Raw genomic sequence first — 17,965 nt, 5'->3', positions numbered from 1 at the left:
ATCTTAAAAAATTTCACAATTAAATATATTTGATCTTTAATTTGGGATGATTAGTCCATAATTTTACAATGTTATGTTTGCGTTTAAAAAACTTCTTATACAAAATTGTTTACTTTACCAAGCGTGCACTGTATTTGTAAATAAATTGAGTATGCCATATAATTTTGGGGACGTTTAACTGCGCCTTTCTTAATTAAACAAAAAGCAGATAAGAGTTTTTATGTAAGTGATAAGCCTTTCCAATAACTAATTCTGAGTCATGGATAAGCAAATGAGAAGGCGAAAAATCCACATAATAACAAACGCCGCTATGATTTTTTGCTTTAATTAGTTTTTGAAAAAGACATCCAAGTTATTTAGTTACCTCTTATAGGTTTTGTAAATGTCAAAATTTAAATATATCATTTGAAATATGTACATACATAAATAAAAATGCAAATTATTTTGGCAATTCAAACCAACTTTACTGTTATAATAAATATTAAGCGAAGAATTATTGTTTTCATTTTTCGGTTTTTTATTTGATGTTTACTGTATAAACAAAGCAATGAGCTCGACAAAGTCTGGCAACGCCACGCAACTTTGTTTTGCAGCCCTAGGCCGGCGGAGAACTACGAGTGTTTTACCATTTCTCGTCTTTAACCAATGTGCCGGCGGTTTAATTATCCAAAATGACGTCCATTATCAAGCTGCACACTATATCCGGAGCGATGGACGAGTCCCCGCCTTGCTACATCCTCCAGATCGACGATGTGCGAATTTTACTCGACTGCGGATGGGACGAAAAATTCGACGCCAACTTCATCAAGGAGCTAAAAAGGTAACTGAGTTGAAATTGACGCAAACATTGTTGCATTATATATTCTCTCAGGCAGGTGCACACCCTAGATGCAGTGCTGCTGTCCCATCCGGATGCGTATCACCTGGGGGCACTTCCTTATTTGGTGGGAAAGCTGGGACTAAATTGCCCGATTTACGCTACTATTCCAGTGTTTAAAATGGGCCAGATGTTCATGTACGATCTGTACATGTCGCACTTCAACATGGGTGACTTTGATCTCTTTTCGCTGGACGACGTGGACACGGCCTTCGAGAAGATCACCCAGCTGAAATACAACCAAACAGTTTCGCTGAAGGGCAAGGGCTATGGGATATCTATTACGCCTTTGAATGCTGGACATATGATCGGCGGCACGATCTGGAAGATCGTCAAGGTGGGCGAGGAGGATATTGTCTATGCCACCGACTTTAACCACAAGAAGGAGCGTCACTTGAGCGGCTGTGAGTTGGACAGGCTGCAAAGACCTTCGCTGCTTATCACCGATGCCTACAATGCACAGTACCAGCAGGCCAGGAGAAGGGCACGTGATGAAAAGCTGATGACAAACATCCTGCAGACAGTGCGCAACAATGGTAATGTCCTAATAGCCGTGGATACCGCTGGACGAGTTCTGGAGCTGGCCCACATGTTGGATCAGCTGTGGAAGAATAAGGAATCGGGATTAATGGCCTACTCGCTGGCCCTTCTTAATAACGTGAGCTACAACGTTATTGAGTTTGCCAAATCGCAGATCGAGTGGATGAGCGATAAACTCACAAAAGCCTTCGAGGGAGCTCGCAACAATCCCTTCCAGTTTAAGCACATCCAGCTCTGCCACTCGCTGGCGGACGTCTATAAGTTGCCTGCCGGTCCAAAAGTGGTGCTGGCCAGTACTCCCGATTTGGAGAGCGGATTCACGAGGGACCTCTTTGTTCAGTGGGCCAGCAATGCCAACAACAGCATTATCTTGACCACACGCACCTCCCCAGGCACTTTGGCCATGGAACTGGTGGAAAACTGCACGCCGGGAAAGCAAATCGAGTTGGACGTCAGGCGAAGAGTTGAACTAGAAGGCGCCGAGCTCGAGGAATACATTCGCACACAAGGAGAGAAGCTTAATCCTCTTATTGTCAAACCCGATGTAGAGGAAGAGAGCAGCTCCGAGTCCGAGGATGACATTGAAATGAGCGTCATCACGGGAAAACATGACATTGTGGTCCGCCCGGAGGGTCGCCATCATTCCGGCTTCTTTAAATCAAACAAGCGCCACCACGTGATGTTCCCGTACCACGAGGAAAAAATCAAATATGATGAGTACGGCGAGATCATCAATTTGGACGACTATCGCATTGCTGATACGGGGGGCTACGATTTTGTTCCCATGGAAGAACAGAACAAGGAGAACGTAAAGAAGGAAGAACCGGGCGTGGGAGCAGATCAACAGGCTAACGGAGGCATCGGGGACAACGATGTTCAGCTGCTGGAGAAGCCCACTAAGCTGATAAACCAGCGCAAAACCATTGAGGTAAATGCCCAGATTCAGAGGATCGATTTCGAAGGTCGTTCTGATGGCGAGTCCATGCTGAAGATTCTCTCGCAACTGCGACCGCGCCGGGTTATTGTCATTCACGGTACTGCGGAAGGCACCCAGGTGGTAGCCAAGCACTGTGAACAGAATGTAGGAGCCCGAGTATTTACGCCCCAGAAAGGCGAAATCATTGACGTGACGACCGAGATTCACATCTATCAGGTGCGCCTGACCGAAGGTCTCGTTTCTCAACTGCAGTTCCAAAAGGGCAAAGACGCTGAGGTGGCGTGGGTTGATGGTCGACTTGGCATGCGTGTTAAGGCCATTGAAGCACCCATGGACGTCACCGTAGAGCAGGATGCGGCTGTCCAGGAAGGCAAGACATTAACCTTGGAGACCCTGGCTGAGGACGAGATTCCCATTCACAACTCGGTTCTAATCAATGAGCTGAAGCTCTCAGACTTTAAACAGATTCTCATGCGCAACAACATTAACTCGGAGTTCTCCGGCGGCGTTCTCTGGTGCAGCAATGGAACACTGGCCTTGAGGCGTGTGGATGCCGGCAAGGTGGCAATGGAAGGTTGCTTGTCTGAGGAGTACTACAAGATCAGGGAGCTACTCTACGAGCAGTATGCCATCGTTTAATATTAAAGATGACGTTTCTTAAATCTACTCTTATTTTTACTTTCTGTAAGATTAGAAATAGTTTTTATTTAGTTGTTTTTATTTTATTGTCTACATAAATTGCAGCATGGGATCTTCTGCCCTTGGTCGCTTCTTTTTCCATTCCTCGATCTCGTCTTCTGTGGGCGCCTTTACATCATACATGCTGTTATATGCACGTTTCCGATCGTCCAGCTCCTCAGGAATTTCTTTTTCCTTCGTCTTCTCCTTTTCCTCTTTGTACTTGGATTTCTGTTTGCGCTGCTCCTTGGCCTTCTTTTTCTTCTCGCGCTTCTTAGACTTCTTCTTGGACTTTTTCTTCTCGGGTTTTACTTCCTCCTCCTCCGATGAGGAGGATTCCGAACTCGGGGCTGAGTCAACTTCGGAGGTGGGCCTTTCTGGAGGGACTTCTGGTACCTTAAATTGGATCTGAGCAGTGGGTTCAGCAGGAGCTGTTGTGCTGGAGGTGGTGTGATGCTGATCTGAGTAGCCCTCCGGCTCCTGCATGCCCACACAGTAGGAATTCTTGATAAATGACTTGCAGCACTTGTAGCCCCATCGACCGGCGTTCCAAAAACTGCCCCAAACGGTCGTGTGGTTGTTGATGTACACATCTTCCTCGTAGATACTACGCGCTTTTGGCTTCTCCACGCCCTTGATTACCTTACCGCTGCGAGAGTACTCTATATACTCCTCGGTTTGGGCCAGCAGCAATGATTTTGGCGGCACCTGCAGATGCTCTTCGCCACCGTATTTCTCCACAATGTGCGTTTTGGTCTGGAGTAATAAAGAAAAATTGTAATTATTACTTTGTACATTTCTGATCATATTTAAATACTTACACTCGACTTGAACTGTTCCTTCTTCTGCTCGTACTCTTTCTGGAGCAGCTCCAACTTAGTGGGTTCGGCCAGCAGATGAACATCAACTCCTTTGCCGTGAGCTTCCCAGGCAAACAACTGAGCAGTGGCCTGGGCTGTTGTGTCTCCAGAGAAGCGCACAAAGTTCTCTCCTGCAAACTCAGCTCTGCAAGAATCACAAGTTAAATAATGCTTTTACTTGAATATGTTCTCGTTACTCACTCTTCATCGGGCAATGCGGGATTGGGATTGTCACGCATGGAGCGGGTTTTTGGATCGTAGTATGCGGAGTTGGGGTCCAAGTTTCTCAGGTATTTGGCGGTATCCTCGCGGATACGCAAGTTGCGCACAGTGATGCGCTGTTTGGAATCTACCTTGGTACCAGGCATGTCCACCTCGTCCACGTATTTGTCCTCATTGCCTTCCTCATCGGAAATCTCCGCGTCGGGATCTGAAGAAGTTTAACAAAATAGTAATGGAGATAGAGCATGGAGAGAACATTTAGAAGGACATTATAATTACCATTCTTGAGCTTTTCGGCCTTGAGTTGGCGCTTGGCCTCTTCCACTTTCTCGTACTCCTCAATGATCTCCCTGTGATTGGCCGGATCGTAACTGCTCCAACGATCGCGTTTCTCATCATAGTTTACGGCCGCCTCATTGACCAGATGCTCGTCGTGGACAACAATGGACTCGGCATACTTGGCTTGGACTTTCCGCGGCCGCTCCAGGCAATCCTTGCGTTTGTGGGTGACCGCTCCACAGTTTTCGCAGGCTCCCTTTCGAAACTTCGTGATGATGCGCGTGGTGTTTAGTCCCTTGGGAGCTCTTTTGTCCAACTGTCCTTGCTCGTCCTCGTGCTGGGGACGCTGGTGCTTCAGCGTAGGTCCTGCCGATCCATAGTACCATGGGGCATTGGATATGTACTGCGGGATGTGGGGATTTATGTCGCGACCCTCTTCGTCGACGGCGGCTGGTGCTGTTCCCGCTTTCCGTGCCTCCTCCAGCTCCTTGGCCTTGCGCCAGTCCTCCCTAGACTTCTTTTTTGGCTCCTCCTCCGCATCCTGGTCGTGCTTGCTCTGGATGATCTGCGAGACGGGTGTGCGCATGGCCCCCGAACTCATTTTGCCAAATTTTATTTATTTACAAATTACCTAGTAAAATTTCTTCTTCTTCTTGCATTGCCAGTATTGGTAAACATAAAAGCCATTCCTTTACTTCAATGTGTTGGAAAATCACTGGTAAAAGTTTTAGTTATAATATGTTAAATTTAAGCCGAATTTAGCTTTATTATAATTTGCATGAAATTATAGAAACACATAAGTTATGTTTTTTACAATAAAACAAAAAAATATAACTATTGCGCTTAACGTAACAGTTGGACTAACATCTGTTAACAGCTACCACAATCAGTGAGCTGTTAACACCCCCACGATTTATATCGCCTATCTTAGCACATCCCTAACGTTTTTCCAATAAGATTTGGCGTGAACATTTTTATCAATATTAATACGCGAAACTAATTTAAAGCCAATAAAAAATAATCAGCAATGCAACGGAAAATGCTGGACACTGTGATTTTGTGAAACAATTCGAATTCGTCGAAGAACTAAGGAAATTCCTTGGGAAAACCAATCAATTTAAAACGCTGTGCAAACAGGGTGCGTGTAACTGTGTGCGTGCTTGTGTGTGTATAAGCGCATACATATGTCGCGTGTGTGTGTGTGTGTTCTAGTGCAAAGGCATCCTTAATTTTTTCGCACACATAGCTGAACACTTTTTTCTCTAATATACCAGCTTCTGCGCGCCTCGCCTCAACATTTTTTCTCTATATACCAACAATAGAGAGAGTCAGAAAATCAGAGAGAGGTTGGAGAAGAAAGAGTGTGGTATATATAAAAAAACATAAACAAGACTTTTTTAAATTTTCTTGTTTACTTACATTCGTTTTTAAGGAAAGAAGACAGAAAAATTGAGACATTTAATTAAAATTGTAAACGCTTAATGAAAACTATTAACTAAAACACCCAAAAGCCCAATGAGAACATTTAAAAAGATTAACTCTTAAACTTCAAAAAATTTGCGCCATTTCGCCTGTTTACCAACACTGCTATCTCTTACTATACTCTGCAGTGTCAAACTGACAGCTGAGCGGTACGGCAACTCTGCCAGCTGGAAGGCCTTCGTTTTCACCAATTAGAAAATTACAGATTTTCCAATTGGACAAGTTAGCAAACTGTTTAGTTAATTGAACGCACTTATTGGCGTTTCGTCAGGTGCTTCCAATTGGAGTGGGCGTGAGACGCGCGAGTATTGGTGGGTGGTTGAGGTGTGAGCGAGAGAAAGCAAAAGAATTTCTTGTTATTCTTTCTTTGTTGTTTTATCTGTGGAAAAAAGCTGACTGCGAGTGTACTAGTGTGTGCGCGTGTGTGTATATATGTGCCATACATGCACACAAAGAATTTGCATAAAAAGTGAGCAAGTAAAAGCATTATACATATGTAATTAAAGCTGACACTGAAAATACTTAAGATACGGAAAAAGAGGGACCACTACTTGTACCCACAAAATTTGCCAATCAGTAAAATGCTTTGTATCCCAATTAGTGCGAAAATGTGATTGTGTATTTGGGGCAGTGTACAACTATCTGTGGAATTGAATTGCGAAATGAACAAAGTTGCACTCCTTGAAACGATTTGATTTATATGCCAGAAATATTACCATAGCAGATGATGGTCGTGTACTATTTTCGATTTTCTGTTTCACGGACTGTTGTTTCTTGAGCGATTGCCTAATGTACACACACAAATGTACAGAAGCACAGTGGAGGACAAAATAGTAGTGGTGATAAAGTTAATTAAAATTTTTAGACAGTAAATATAATAAAAAGGGAAATTATACCTTTTCAATTTGTATACAACTCAGTTTTTACTAAAATTAAAATCGTTAATTTTATAAAATGGAAATGAAAAAAATATAGTTCCAAAATTCAAATAAAATATTTCCTTGCATTGGTTTAGTTATACAAAAAATATATTAAAATTAAATAACGTGCATACGAAGAGTAAAAAATAAGATTTTTAGAGTTCTATCAGAGCTTAAAACCGCCACTACTATTCTGACCGCTGCTGTGGGTGTATGTATGTGCATAAATTCCATCGATACGGGGCACAGGCGACCTTGGGAGTGAATCGAGTGTACCGCATACGCCATTCATGAGTGTCAATGACCTACACTAACATTGGCCCACAGCGAAAGTTGCGAGCGCCACTCGAGCGTTTCATTACCCGATTTCGAATTCACAAACCTATTCCTGTATATTTGATCACAGACCAGGATCACCAGCCAGCCGCCCAACAGCACAACCACAGCCGAGTGGTCCACCGCTGCTCCCCACAGAAACACACGGACATCGCACGGAGGACCGAGAAGCGGCAGGATCAGGATCAGGGTCTAAGCGGCAGTAGGATCAGGTGCAGGTGGATAAGACAGGACCCAGTTTTACGACCATGTTCACGGGCAAGCTGCAAATCAAGGTGTGCGAGGCGAGCGGCCTGCGACCCACAGACTTCCAAAAGCGCCACAATCTCACCTTCGGCAAGCTCACCGACGAGCAGCTCATCGATCCCTATGTCTCCATAGACGTCGATGAGAGCCACTTTGGTAAGTGTCCTATCGTATAAGATGGTGCAATTTTATGTAGATAAAACACTAACTACTTGGTTGACAAAAACTGTTGCATACTTAAATGGGTTTTTAAGGTTCTGTTAATTATCCTTAATGGCAACCTATTGGAAACTAACCCGATATGCAATTGTTGATATTGATTATTTAATTTTATTTCTTCATCATCAAAGCGATATATGTACAATGTTTAATTAAATTTAAAAATACATTTAGTTTATAAGTAAACCAAGTGCACTAAATTAAAATATTACATGTCATCATCGCCGTACATTTCCCCACTTTCAGATCGAGCCACCACACGGCCAAAGACATTCGATCCTGTTTGGAACGAACAGTTTGTCCACGATGTGACCAATGTGAGCAACATCAACTTGACCGTCTTTCATGATGCTGCTCTGCCGCCAGATGACTTTGTGGCCAACTGCATCATCTCCTTTGAGGACCTCATGCAGAGCGAGACGGCTGTGCAGGATTTATGGGTATGTTTGGAGCCAATAATTTGGTAAAGCTTAAATGCCTTACTATACTGCTAACCTTATATATCATTACAGGTCAATTTGGAGCCGCAGGGCAAGATTCACGTCATAATTGAGCTGAAAAATCGCACTGGTGCGTATAAATATAATTGTTTAATGGAAACATTACTGATTTGGGTATATTTATATTTGTATTAGATAAAGCCAAAGCCGAGGCGGTGGTGGAGCACACTGTGGCCGTCAACAAGGAGTTCAAAGAGCGCGCTGGCTTCAACCGTCGTCGCGGTGCCATGCGTCGTCGTGTCCACCAAGTAAGTTTCTGTTTCCTCACTTTGAGGATCCAATTTTATGAAGTCGAGAAAATTTTGAATTTCTTTTTAATCTCAAGTTTTATTTGGTACAAGCATAAAAAATAATTTTAAAAAAGTTGAAGTTCTAATTTTTTTCAAAATAATACTGAGAATACTTTAAAGATACATATGATCACTGTAATACCATTTTTTAAATAATTAAATCTTATTCTTAATCATAAAGGTTATTAAAGTAAAAACCGCGATCAGAGAGTGTCTCTGAAATATTAAAGTAAAACAATGGATATAAAATTAAAACGTTTTGTCACAATTTACCAGAGAATTTTCTTGATTTCAAAAGGAAAAGTCAGTAAACCTATTGATTTCACTATGTTCCCGTTTTTCCATACCAGGTGAATGGGCACAAGTTCATGGCAACGTTTTTGCGTCAACCCACCTTCTGTTCGCATTGCCGCGAGTTTATCTGGTAAGTGGAGCCCAGCACACATAATCGTACAACTCTCGTAACGTACTCACAGCCGGTCTGAAAAACATCTCCGTACATCCCTAAGTTGTATCTGCAGTGATTAATCTGAACATGCATTTAGTTTCGGGACTTGATTTACACACCTCACACCATCTGAACTATTTTTTGATTTGATTTGATTCGACTTGGGTTGATCTATTTACCTCTATGTTCTTAATGTATCCTCTATCCCTCATCACTCATCATCGCTCTACTGGCTCATCTCTTTGGCTCTTTTTTGGGTGGCTCACTATTATGCAGTTTTTATTTCCTTAGTTCTCTATATATCCATCGGCATTAACCTGGTTTCTCCAATGGGCTATTAGCATTTGCTGCTGGCTTGGGTCGCGGGGTTATCACGAATCACGGGTTCACGATCATATCATGCTTGATTTCTTATGGGGCTTCCATCGGCGGTTATCATGCATTCAACTACTAAATAAAAAAATAAATACACTCGCACACACAAACAAACACACCAATCATTCAGTTACCAAAATATATATACATACAATAGCCATGGAATTTCTTGCCTTTTTGCAGGGGAATTGGTAAACAAGGCTATCAATGTCAAGGTATGTGTTTTGCTTCAGACTAAACGGAAAACCAGAGCAGCTCAGCTCTGGCGCTTCGGAGCTCCAGGAAGAGCCCCCGACAAGCTATATCCAATCCATATCACTTTGCATTTGCTTGTTACGTTCGTTATACGTTGTTCGTTATTCGTTGTTAGCTGTTGTCGTTGTTGATGTTGTTGCCATTGGGTTATTTTTACTATACTCTGAAATACCGAAACGGAATCGATTGCTCCATATATGTCCAGTCTTCAGCATTGTCCAATGCATCGATCACCTAGCTTGAGTCATGATTGCCTCGGAGCTGCCAAGTATCCTGGCACAGGTCCTGTCCTTGCCGCACCATTAATCTATCTGGTTGAGTCCTATCATCGTCCCCATCCCATTGCATTTGAAATTCACGTATGAAGAGGAATGCAAGTCTTGTACTACTAATTAACTCAAAATAAAATCGGAATTGCCAGAAGTTCTTTAGTCTATTATATATTAAAATTAGAATGGAGCTACATTAGACCCAGATTTCAGTTCGTCCGTCATTTATCTGATATTTTTTCTTAACTTTATATTGTCTTGCATGGTAAAGCATTTTAAACTTTGGGTCTGAGATCTTAAGCCAAAATGATAGAAAAACGGTCGAACTACGCAAATTTCAGTGATATGGGAACCTTAACAATGTCACTAAACTTAAAAAGGGAGATCTTGATAATTGGGAACATCATTTAAAAACAATATCATAAAAGAGTTTTCCTGCATGATAAATAATTGTGTCTGTTCTTAGAATAGGTATTTTTCAAATTAAAGAGCACTTCCAAACGCGAACGAATAAAAAAGTTATGGACTTGTTAAAAAAATGTCCCTTTAAAATTTCAACTTAGGGTTATTGCATACATTTAAAGCTGAAATGAGACTTCGTTTCTTTTACCATTATTCATTTTTGTCATAGATAAACTGCTTTTACGGCTTCTTCCGTCATTTCTCTCTTTTCTAAGTAGTTTTGGTTCCAATATCTGGCACGAAGCATTTAAATGTTGTGATTAAAAGCGAAACACTAATTAGAGCACAGTCACAGATTAAGCACAACTTAACTCCACTGACCAACATGTGAATAATCACACTGCACAACAAGAAACAGTCGACGGTTTATCAACTAATTTCTGTCCATCCAATCGTGGTATTTACTTACCTTTAATTTCAATTGAATGCCACGAATGAGGACTTTGTGTCTAACCCTGAATGTTTCAACGAGCTTGATTTAAACGATATTTTGTAAATATACACATTCGTATGTCTAGAATTTGAGCTCAGAAAAAAATCGCCCATCATAAATGTAAACTTAGTAACTATCTTAGATGGTTTAATGTAGTCAGTTACTTGAAGCAATTAAAACACAGAAGCTGGCTAAATTTGATGATGTTATTTATAGATATTTTTTATAGTTAATTGAAAAGGTTTTTAGGCTGCTATCTTTGTTAATTATTTTGAATTAATTTCTTGAAAAATCGTCATGACAATATTCGTTAATTTTTATCCAGTGAAATATAAGTCAAAAACTTAAATTAGTAATGAATGGCTAATAATAATGAAGTGTTTAAAAATAGGTATTTAATTCTTTTAAAATCCGATTAAATTTGTATTCTTATAAGTATATATGTTTGTGTTTAACCTTACGTTTAGTTTTTCTATTAGCATAAGGGCGATTTTTCTTCTGAGCCCATAGATTTCATAGAGTTTTGGATCTTTTGCCCTGCACTCTGCCATCGAAGAATTCGTAAAGCGTCCAGTGCCCAGTTTGGATATTAATTATTTCGCCTTTGGTTTCTCTCCCCCGAACACTTCTAGTCTGCACGTTAGTTGTACATAAAAAGTGTCATCTGTCCGTGGTGTCCAAGTGTCCGGGCATGCGAGATGAGGTAAGTGCCGCTGCAATATCCCACCCAGATCCTGGGGATTTAACAGAGTCATTTTGTGTTCAAGCAGCAGACCAAGGTGGAGGTGGTGCCGGCGGGCCAGCGCTTCAATGTGAATGTGCCGCACCGCTTTGTGGTGCACAGCTACAAGCGGTTCACCTTCTGCGACCACTGCGGATCCCTGCTGTACGGGCTGATCAAGCAGGGACTGCAGTGCGAGACCTGCGGGATGAATGTGCACAAGCGGTGCCAGAAGAACGTGGCCAATACGTGCGGCATCAACACGAAGCAGATGGCCGAGATACTCAGTTCGCTGGGAATTTCGCCGGACAAGCAGCAGCCGCGTCGCTCCAAGTACTTGAACCAGCAGGGCGGCGAGGACAACTACGGGGCATCCTTGGGCGGCGACGGGGACGGTGCACCCGGCCAGTCCTTCCGCAGTGGCACCCTATCGGCGGACAGCCTGGCCACATCCACCACGACGCTGACCAGTGGCTACAACAGCAGCAGCTGCATGAGCCTGGCGGTGGCCACCGGGGAGACTCGGCCAGGGAAGTGCTCCTTGCTGGACTTCAATTTCATCAAGGTGCTGGGCAAGGGCTCGTTCGGCAAGGTGATGCTGGCCGAGAAGAAGGGCACCGACGAGATCTACGCCATCAAGGTGCTCAAGAAGGACGCGATCATCCAGGACGACGACGTCGACTGCACCATGACCGAGAAGCGCATCCTGGCGCTGGCCGCCAACCATCCCTTCCTGACTGCGTTACATTCCTGTTTCCAGACCCCGGACCGCCTGTTCTTCGTGATGGAGTACGTGAATGGCGGCGATCTGATGTTCCAGATTCAGAAGGCGCGTCGATTCGAGGCCTCACGGGCCGCCTTCTATGCGGCGGAGGTGACACTGGCGCTGCAGTTCCTCCACACCCACGGCGTTATCTACCGCGACCTGAAGCTGGACAACATCCTGCTCGACCAGGAGGGCCACTGCAAGCTGGCCGACTTCGGCATGTGCAAGGAGGGCATTATGAACGGCATGCTAACCACCACCTTCTGCGGCACGCCCGACTACATCGCCCCGGAGATCCTCAAGGAGCAGGAGTACGGCGCCTCCGTCGACTGGTGGGCGCTGGGCGTGCTCATGTACGAGATGATGGCCGGTCAGCCGCCGTTCGAGGCGGATAACGAGGACGAGCTCTTCGACTCCATCATGCACGACGACGTCCTCTATCCGGTTTGGCTTTCCCGCGAGGCCGTCTCCATACTAAAGGGTGAGCCTCTCCATCTTGACCTGTTTTTTTTACAAAGTAAAAGATCTTTTGTTTTCAACATATACCTAGTTTTTATAATCTTTGTCCGTTTTTTAATATTAATTTAATTTTACTTACTTTTTTATTTTAAAATATTATATTGAATGCCCCAGTGGCAAACAGTGAATCATACAGAAGTGGCACAGAATGTCTTCGTTTGAAGTTGTGTGTGTCATAGTGCCATTAGTAATCTTTAAAGTGATTTTCATTTGCAAACGCCACAACTATAACTTTTACCTTTCTCTTTTTGACCATAAAGTGCATAGAAATCAACCAAATTTAAAACAAAACAAGAATGGAAAGCTAACTTCGGGCGGAGCCGAAGTTGATATACCCTTGCAGAATACTCTGTAAATTATATTCCCCAAATTTATTCATATGATGCATTCTTAATACTCATAAAAAATCCCAACTTCCTAACTTTAAAAACACCAAAGTTATGGCATTTCCAATCGTTCAGTTATATGGCAGCTATAGGATATAGTCGGCCGATCCTTATGAAGTTTGGTAGGTCGGATTGATTGGCCAAAAATAAAACCCATAGAAAATACCAACTTCCTAACTTTATAAACACCAAAGTTGTGGCATTTCCGATCGTTCAGTTATATGGCAGCTATAGGATATAGTCGGCCGATCCTTATAAAATTTGGTACGTCAAATTGATTGGCCAAATGTAAAACCCATAGAAAATCCCAACTTTCTAACTTTAAAAACACCAAAGTTATGGCATTTCCGATCGTTCAGTTATATGGCAGCTATAGGATATAGTCGTCCGATCCCGGCCGTTCCGACTTATATACTGCGTGCAAAGGAAAGAAGGGTGTGTGCAAAGTTTCAATTCGATATCTTTAAAACTGAGAGACTAGTTCGCGTAGAAACAGACAGACGGACAGACAGACGGACAGACGGACAGACGGACAGACGGACATGCTTATATCAACTCAGGAGGTGATCCTGATCAAGAATATATATACTTTATATGGTCGGAGATGTCTCCTTCACTGCGTTGCACACTTTTGACCAAAATTATAATACCCTCTGCAAGGGTATAAAAATGTAAAGATCCCAGTAGTTTTAAATGACAGTAACCTCTAAAAGTTAGCGTCTAAACTTTAACAACAGATTGGTTTTACTTCCTTTTCAATTAGAGCTTTAGGAAATCAAATTAAATTACGACAGTTTTCTGAAACTAAACAGCAGTTTAGACCATAGTTATACCCGTTACTCGTAGAGTAAAAGGGTATATTGTATTCGTGCAAAAGTATGTAACAGCTAGAAGGAAGCGTTTCCGACCCTATAAAGTATATATATTCTTGATCAGGGTCACTAGCCGAGTCGATATAGCCATGTCCGTCTGTCCGTCTGTCTGTCTGTCCGTCTGTACGTCCGTATGAACGCTGAGATCTCGGAAACTATAAAAGCAAAAAGATTGGCATTTTGCATGCAGATTCTAGGAGTTCCTACGAAGCTCAAGTTTGTTTCAAAAAGGGTGCCACGCCCCTTAAACGCCCACAATCGCTTATATACGATTTTAAAAATTTAAATATTTCGGAAAAGTAAAAATGCAGTTTTATTGTGTTTATCAATACCTATCGAAATGTAGAAATTTTTCAAATCGGACCATTCGTTAAAAAGTTATGCGTGATCAAAGTTTCTATCTCCATCTCCCTCGCACTCCCTTTACCTGAGTAACGGGTATCTGATAGTCGGGGCACCCGACTATAGCATTCTCTCTTGTTTTATAATAAAGCGAATAACCAAATAGAAAGGTTATTATACAAGAATAATTTTAATGTGGAAACATTGACCTAAAAAACTTCCTTCTTTAAATATAATCGCCATACAATTTCAACAGTGAAATATAACATGTCCTTTGGTTGATGCAGGTTTTCTAACCAAGAATCCGGAGCAACGACTGGGTTGCACTGGGGACGAGAACGAGATACGCAAGCATCCATTTTTCAACAAGCTGGACTGGAAGGAGCTGGAGAAGCGCAACATAAAGCCACCATTCCGACCGAAAATGGTAATTACTAAGCAATGCATTTGGTTAAAACTTTATTCAAATCACCTTGACACACAGAAAAATCCACGCGATGCCAACAACTTCGATGCGGAGTTTACCAAAGAGGATCCTGTACTCACACCGATTGGAAACGACGTTGTGCGCTGCATCAACCAGGACGAGTTCGCCGGATTCTCGTTTGTGAATCCCAAGTTCGGACCGGAACGCAAAGTCTACTAAGGCCCAACGATCGCAGTTCATGTTCAAAACCCAGATTGATTGGTCGCGATGCGATCTGGAGCCCCGATGAGATTGGGAATCCCGGTCGGCGAAGGTGGCCAACCAGATCGCCATCGATCCGAGCTGTCATCCAGCGTGTAGCGCATCCCCTAGCACAAGCAGTCTAATATTTTTATTTATAGTAACTCCCCATTGTTGTCTGTTTCCACCCGCAGTCGTGGTCCCCGTTTCGTTCCCGGTCCTGCGTGTAGATCACTCATCCACATCCAAGTACCAGTGCCAATTGTCGAAACTGCTAAGCTTTCAACTTGAATGAAAGGCGCACAAGGACGCGAATTCTTTAGCTCATGTCACCCAAACTTCCCTAAGCCCAAAACCCTTAACCGCTTCAAGCCCCACACCTGTTGGAATTTATTTATGTTGTTTGCCAAGCCCCAAAAAACAAAAAACAGAATACCCCAACCCCATCTAGTCAATGCCCAGTGGCTGAGTGCATTTTGTTATTAGTTATTTATTGATTGTTTGACGTGCCGAATCTCATGTTTCGCACTCACAGACCGACAGCATCCAAGCAGAGCTCTATTTATGGGAGGCGAGGCACTTGCTCCAAGCGAATCTCAAGGGAACTTCTAACACAATAGCCGCAATGTGCCGTCTGTACTACACACACAATACATATACCATTAATTTGGACACACAAATCTAATTTCAATTTGTTTTATGTATTCAAAATCTTGCACAACTTCCTTCTCAAGTATTAAAGCGATATTATTTTAAAATTACCTTATTGTTATACATAAATATTTATAGAAATGAAAAACAAAAACAAAATGAAGCCAAAAAACACCTAATACAAACGCATACAATTTACCAACAAAGAGAAAGTAAAGCTAACTAATCATAGAGATAAAGCTAAAACCCACAAAGAGAATGTCTATAAAATTCATATTAATTTATGCTAAACAAATTATGAATACAAACAACAAAACGTGTTTAGTCTGTAAGAGAAAAAGAGGAGAACAAACAAAGTATATATATATATATATATATATATATATCAATATATATATATGAACCATATAAATTGTGAAACTAAAGGCATATATAATACACACAAAAGAAAAACCCACAAACAAACACTTAGCGTAATGAGGAAAAACCGAACAAAAAATAAAATGGAAATTATGTGGCATAAGAAGATAGGAGACAAACCAATATTAATATTTATGTGTTGATTTTAAAGCCAAAGACTCAAAGCTAAGTTCTATTCGAAACTGCATTCAAATTTATGAATAATGCATGGAAATTTGATCGGTATCCTTTAAATGTTATTACCATTTTTATTTACTCCATAGCGAATTTTGTGCGGCTAAATTTGTTTCTGTTTCGATTTCAGTCTACCACGGCAACAGAAATTATGCTAAAAGAAATCATTAATGAATATATAATAATAATTATAAAGATGGAATAGCAAAGGAAGGATAACAGAAGATTTATTAACTATAAGCAGCGTTGTTAACTAAAAATCTTAAGGCAAAGGCAAGCATAAACACACATTTGTATGTAATAATAAACGCCCAGTGTCTAATAATATTTGTGAAATAGCAAGCCCAGCGTAAGCGCTAGTTACCCATTTACAATTTAAATGTTAACCCAAAGTATTTTCAAGAACGCATTTTACCAAAAAAAAATAAAAAAAAAAACAAGCAAAAGTAACAAAAAACACGAAGAATTGAAGGAGGAAGGAGTATAGGCAAAATGTTAAAAGCTATGAATAATTTTTTAAGCAATGCGCCTAAGGGCCGTTGCAAGGATAGAGGCGCGTTTTCAATTAAAACTAAATGAGGAAAAAGAAAATTAAGAATAAAACAAGCAAAGTAAAGCAAAACTCCAGCCAACAAGATGAACTCATATGAACATAGAACCTTAACCAGGGATCAGGAATAGGTCAAGGAAATAGCTTAAATTCGCTGGTTGTTGTTAAGCAGAGGACAGACAAAAGGGTAAATTTAATAGGAGAGAAACAGAAAAGGGAAAAGAACAAATCGCGTGACCGTAACCTGAGAACAAAACGTAAACTTATAGGAAAATGTGCAACCAAAAATGTTAGCTGTAAGCTCTCACCAAATATGCAAAGCTGAACGCTCCCCCCCAAAATGCCCGCTGTTGTCTCCATCTACTTACTAAAAACCCGAATCTTATAGTGAATAAATCATGGCTTGCCAAAAGGGGTCCTTGAACCAAACTCTGAATGTACTCACTCGATCAGCTTAGCTAACTTTTTCTGGAGCCGCGCAGCTCAAGCAACTCAAATACACACACCCACTTACATATGTGCAACTTTTTCATGTACCTTTCGCATCTTAGATACTTAAATGGATTATTAACGGAAGCCCCAAAACAAATTGTTAACTGATCTAAGGCAAAACTACACAAACTACTAAGAAAATATACTGAATTATTTATGGAACGGCGTACAAAACTAAAGCGCAACAAAGAGAGAGGAGGGTTAGAAATTGGCCTAATCATTGCAAGAGTAAAAATCTTAAACAGAAAGTATTCAGAAAAGCACACACAAAAAGCAAAAGAAAAACCAAACTAAAACTGAGAAAAAAAAACGGCATAAATAAAGTTTAAGTTATGTTTAAACAAGAGATAAATAACTGTAACGGTAAAGTCGAAAGTCAACAGTTGATATGTTGTAAAAAAGCTATTAAATAAAAGAAAAAAGCCCAAAAAAAAAAAAAGATTACCAAGGCAGGCAAGTGAGCGTAATTGAATGTTAAAGAAGCTACTAAATAGAGGTGTGAGCAGATGTGTGCAAAGATAACCAAAGAAAGCAAAATTGAAAACAAGAAAAATTGATTTATAACATTAAGTGAAAACTAATTAATAAATAAAGAGGTAACACCTATGAAAAATGTAACCGATTTTGTTTGAATCTGAAAATAACAGCCTTGACGTTTGCGAAGCGGGAAAATTAGGAAAAGCGGGTAAAGTGTCTGTAAAGGATTTTCACTGTATGGATATTACCTTACTAATTTTAAGGACACATATCCATAATAATTTACAAGATGTTCTCAGC

General features: G+C 41.3%; 3 protein-coding genes across 9 annotated transcripts; 2 read left to right on the top strand and 1 right to left on the bottom strand.

Annotated features, from left to right (window-relative positions):
* Window positions 1-577: 577 nt before the first annotated feature.
* On the top strand, window positions 578-3,020 carry LOC108050278 (probable cleavage and polyadenylation specificity factor subunit 2). The gene is made up of 2 exons (XM_017131880.2): window positions 578-820; window positions 872-3,020. The coding sequence occupies exons 1-2, from the start codon at window positions 672-674 to the stop codon at window positions 2,991-2,993; spliced, it is 2,271 nt and encodes a 756-aa protein (XP_016987369.1). The 5' UTR covers window positions 578-671; the 3' UTR covers window positions 2,994-3,020.
* A 6-nt stretch (window positions 3,021-3,026) lies between these two features.
* On the bottom strand, window positions 3,027-5,076 carry LOC108050280 (pre-mRNA-splicing factor Slu7). The gene is made up of 4 exons (XM_017131888.2): window positions 4,394-5,076; window positions 4,094-4,322; window positions 3,854-4,037; window positions 3,027-3,788 (listed from the first exon to the last, which is right to left on the bottom strand). The coding sequence occupies exons 1-4, from the start codon at window positions 4,992-4,994 to the stop codon at window positions 3,084-3,086; spliced, it is 1,719 nt and encodes a 572-aa protein (XP_016987377.1). The 5' UTR covers window positions 4,995-5,076; the 3' UTR covers window positions 3,027-3,083.
* Window positions 5,077-5,313: 237 nt separating this feature from the next.
* LOC108050279 (protein kinase C) lies at window positions 5,314-17,806 on the top strand. 7 transcript variants are annotated; one of them, XM_017131885.2, is made up of 11 exons: window positions 5,314-5,531; window positions 7,202-7,533; window positions 7,843-8,036; window positions 8,109-8,166; window positions 8,232-8,344; window positions 8,737-8,810; window positions 9,393-9,424; window positions 11,261-11,331; window positions 11,399-12,596; window positions 14,522-14,661; window positions 14,719-17,806. In XM_017131885.2, the coding sequence occupies exons 2-11, from the start codon at window positions 7,380-7,382 to the stop codon at window positions 14,878-14,880; spliced, it is 2,196 nt and encodes a 731-aa protein (XP_016987374.1). In that variant the 5' UTR covers window positions 5,314-5,531; window positions 7,202-7,379; the 3' UTR covers window positions 14,881-17,806. The 7 variants fall into 7 exon arrangements, with proteins under 7 accessions (XP_016987374.1, XP_016987370.1, XP_016987373.1 ...); XM_017131881.2 differs by having other exon boundaries at window positions 11,396-12,596; XM_017131884.2 differs by lacking the exon at window positions 5,314-5,531 and adding an exon at window positions 6,011-6,186 and having other exon boundaries at window positions 11,396-12,596.
* The last annotated feature ends 159 nt before the right edge of the window (window positions 17,807-17,965 follow it).

The sequence above is a fragment of the Drosophila rhopaloa genome, unplaced genomic scaffold (assembly GCF_018152115.1).
Source record: "Drosophila rhopaloa isolate 14029-0021.01 unplaced genomic scaffold, ASM1815211v1 contig_178, whole genome shotgun sequence".
Taxonomy (NCBI): domain Eukaryota; kingdom Metazoa; phylum Arthropoda; class Insecta; order Diptera; family Drosophilidae; genus Drosophila; species Drosophila rhopaloa.
The sequence above is the reverse complement of the archived record's forward strand: the minus strand, read 5'-3'. Positions and strand labels throughout refer to the sequence as shown.

Coding starts and splice junctions, on each gene's coding strand:
- LOC108050278 (XM_017131880.2), top strand. CDS start 672: ATGACGTCCATTATCAAGCTGCACACTATATCCGGAGCGATGGACGAG. Junction 821..871: donor TTCATCAAGGAGCTAAAAAG/GTAACTGAGTTG, acceptor ATATTCTCTCAG/GCAGGTGCACACCCTAGATG.
- LOC108050280 (XM_017131888.2), bottom strand. CDS start 4,994: ATGAGTTCGGGGGCCATGCGCACACCCGTCTCGCAGATCATCCAGAGC. Junction 4,038..4,093: donor CCCGCATTGCCCGATGAAGA/GTGAGTAACGAG, acceptor TGATTCTTGCAG/AGCTGAGTTTGCAGGAGAGA. Junction 3,789..3,853: donor AGGAACAGTTCAAGTCGAGT/GTAAGTATTTAA, acceptor TTATTACTCCAG/ACCAAAACGCACATTGTGGA.
- LOC108050279 (XM_017131881.2), top strand. CDS start 7,380: ATGTTCACGGGCAAGCTGCAAATCAAGGTGTGCGAGGCGAGCGGCCTG. Junction 8,167..8,231: donor TGAGCTGAAAAATCGCACTG/GTGCGTATAAAT, acceptor TATTTGTATTAG/ATAAAGCCAAAGCCGAGGCG. Junction 9,425..11,260: donor ACAAGGCTATCAATGTCAAG/GTATGTGTTTTG, acceptor GAACACTTCTAG/TCTGCACGTTAGTTGTACAT.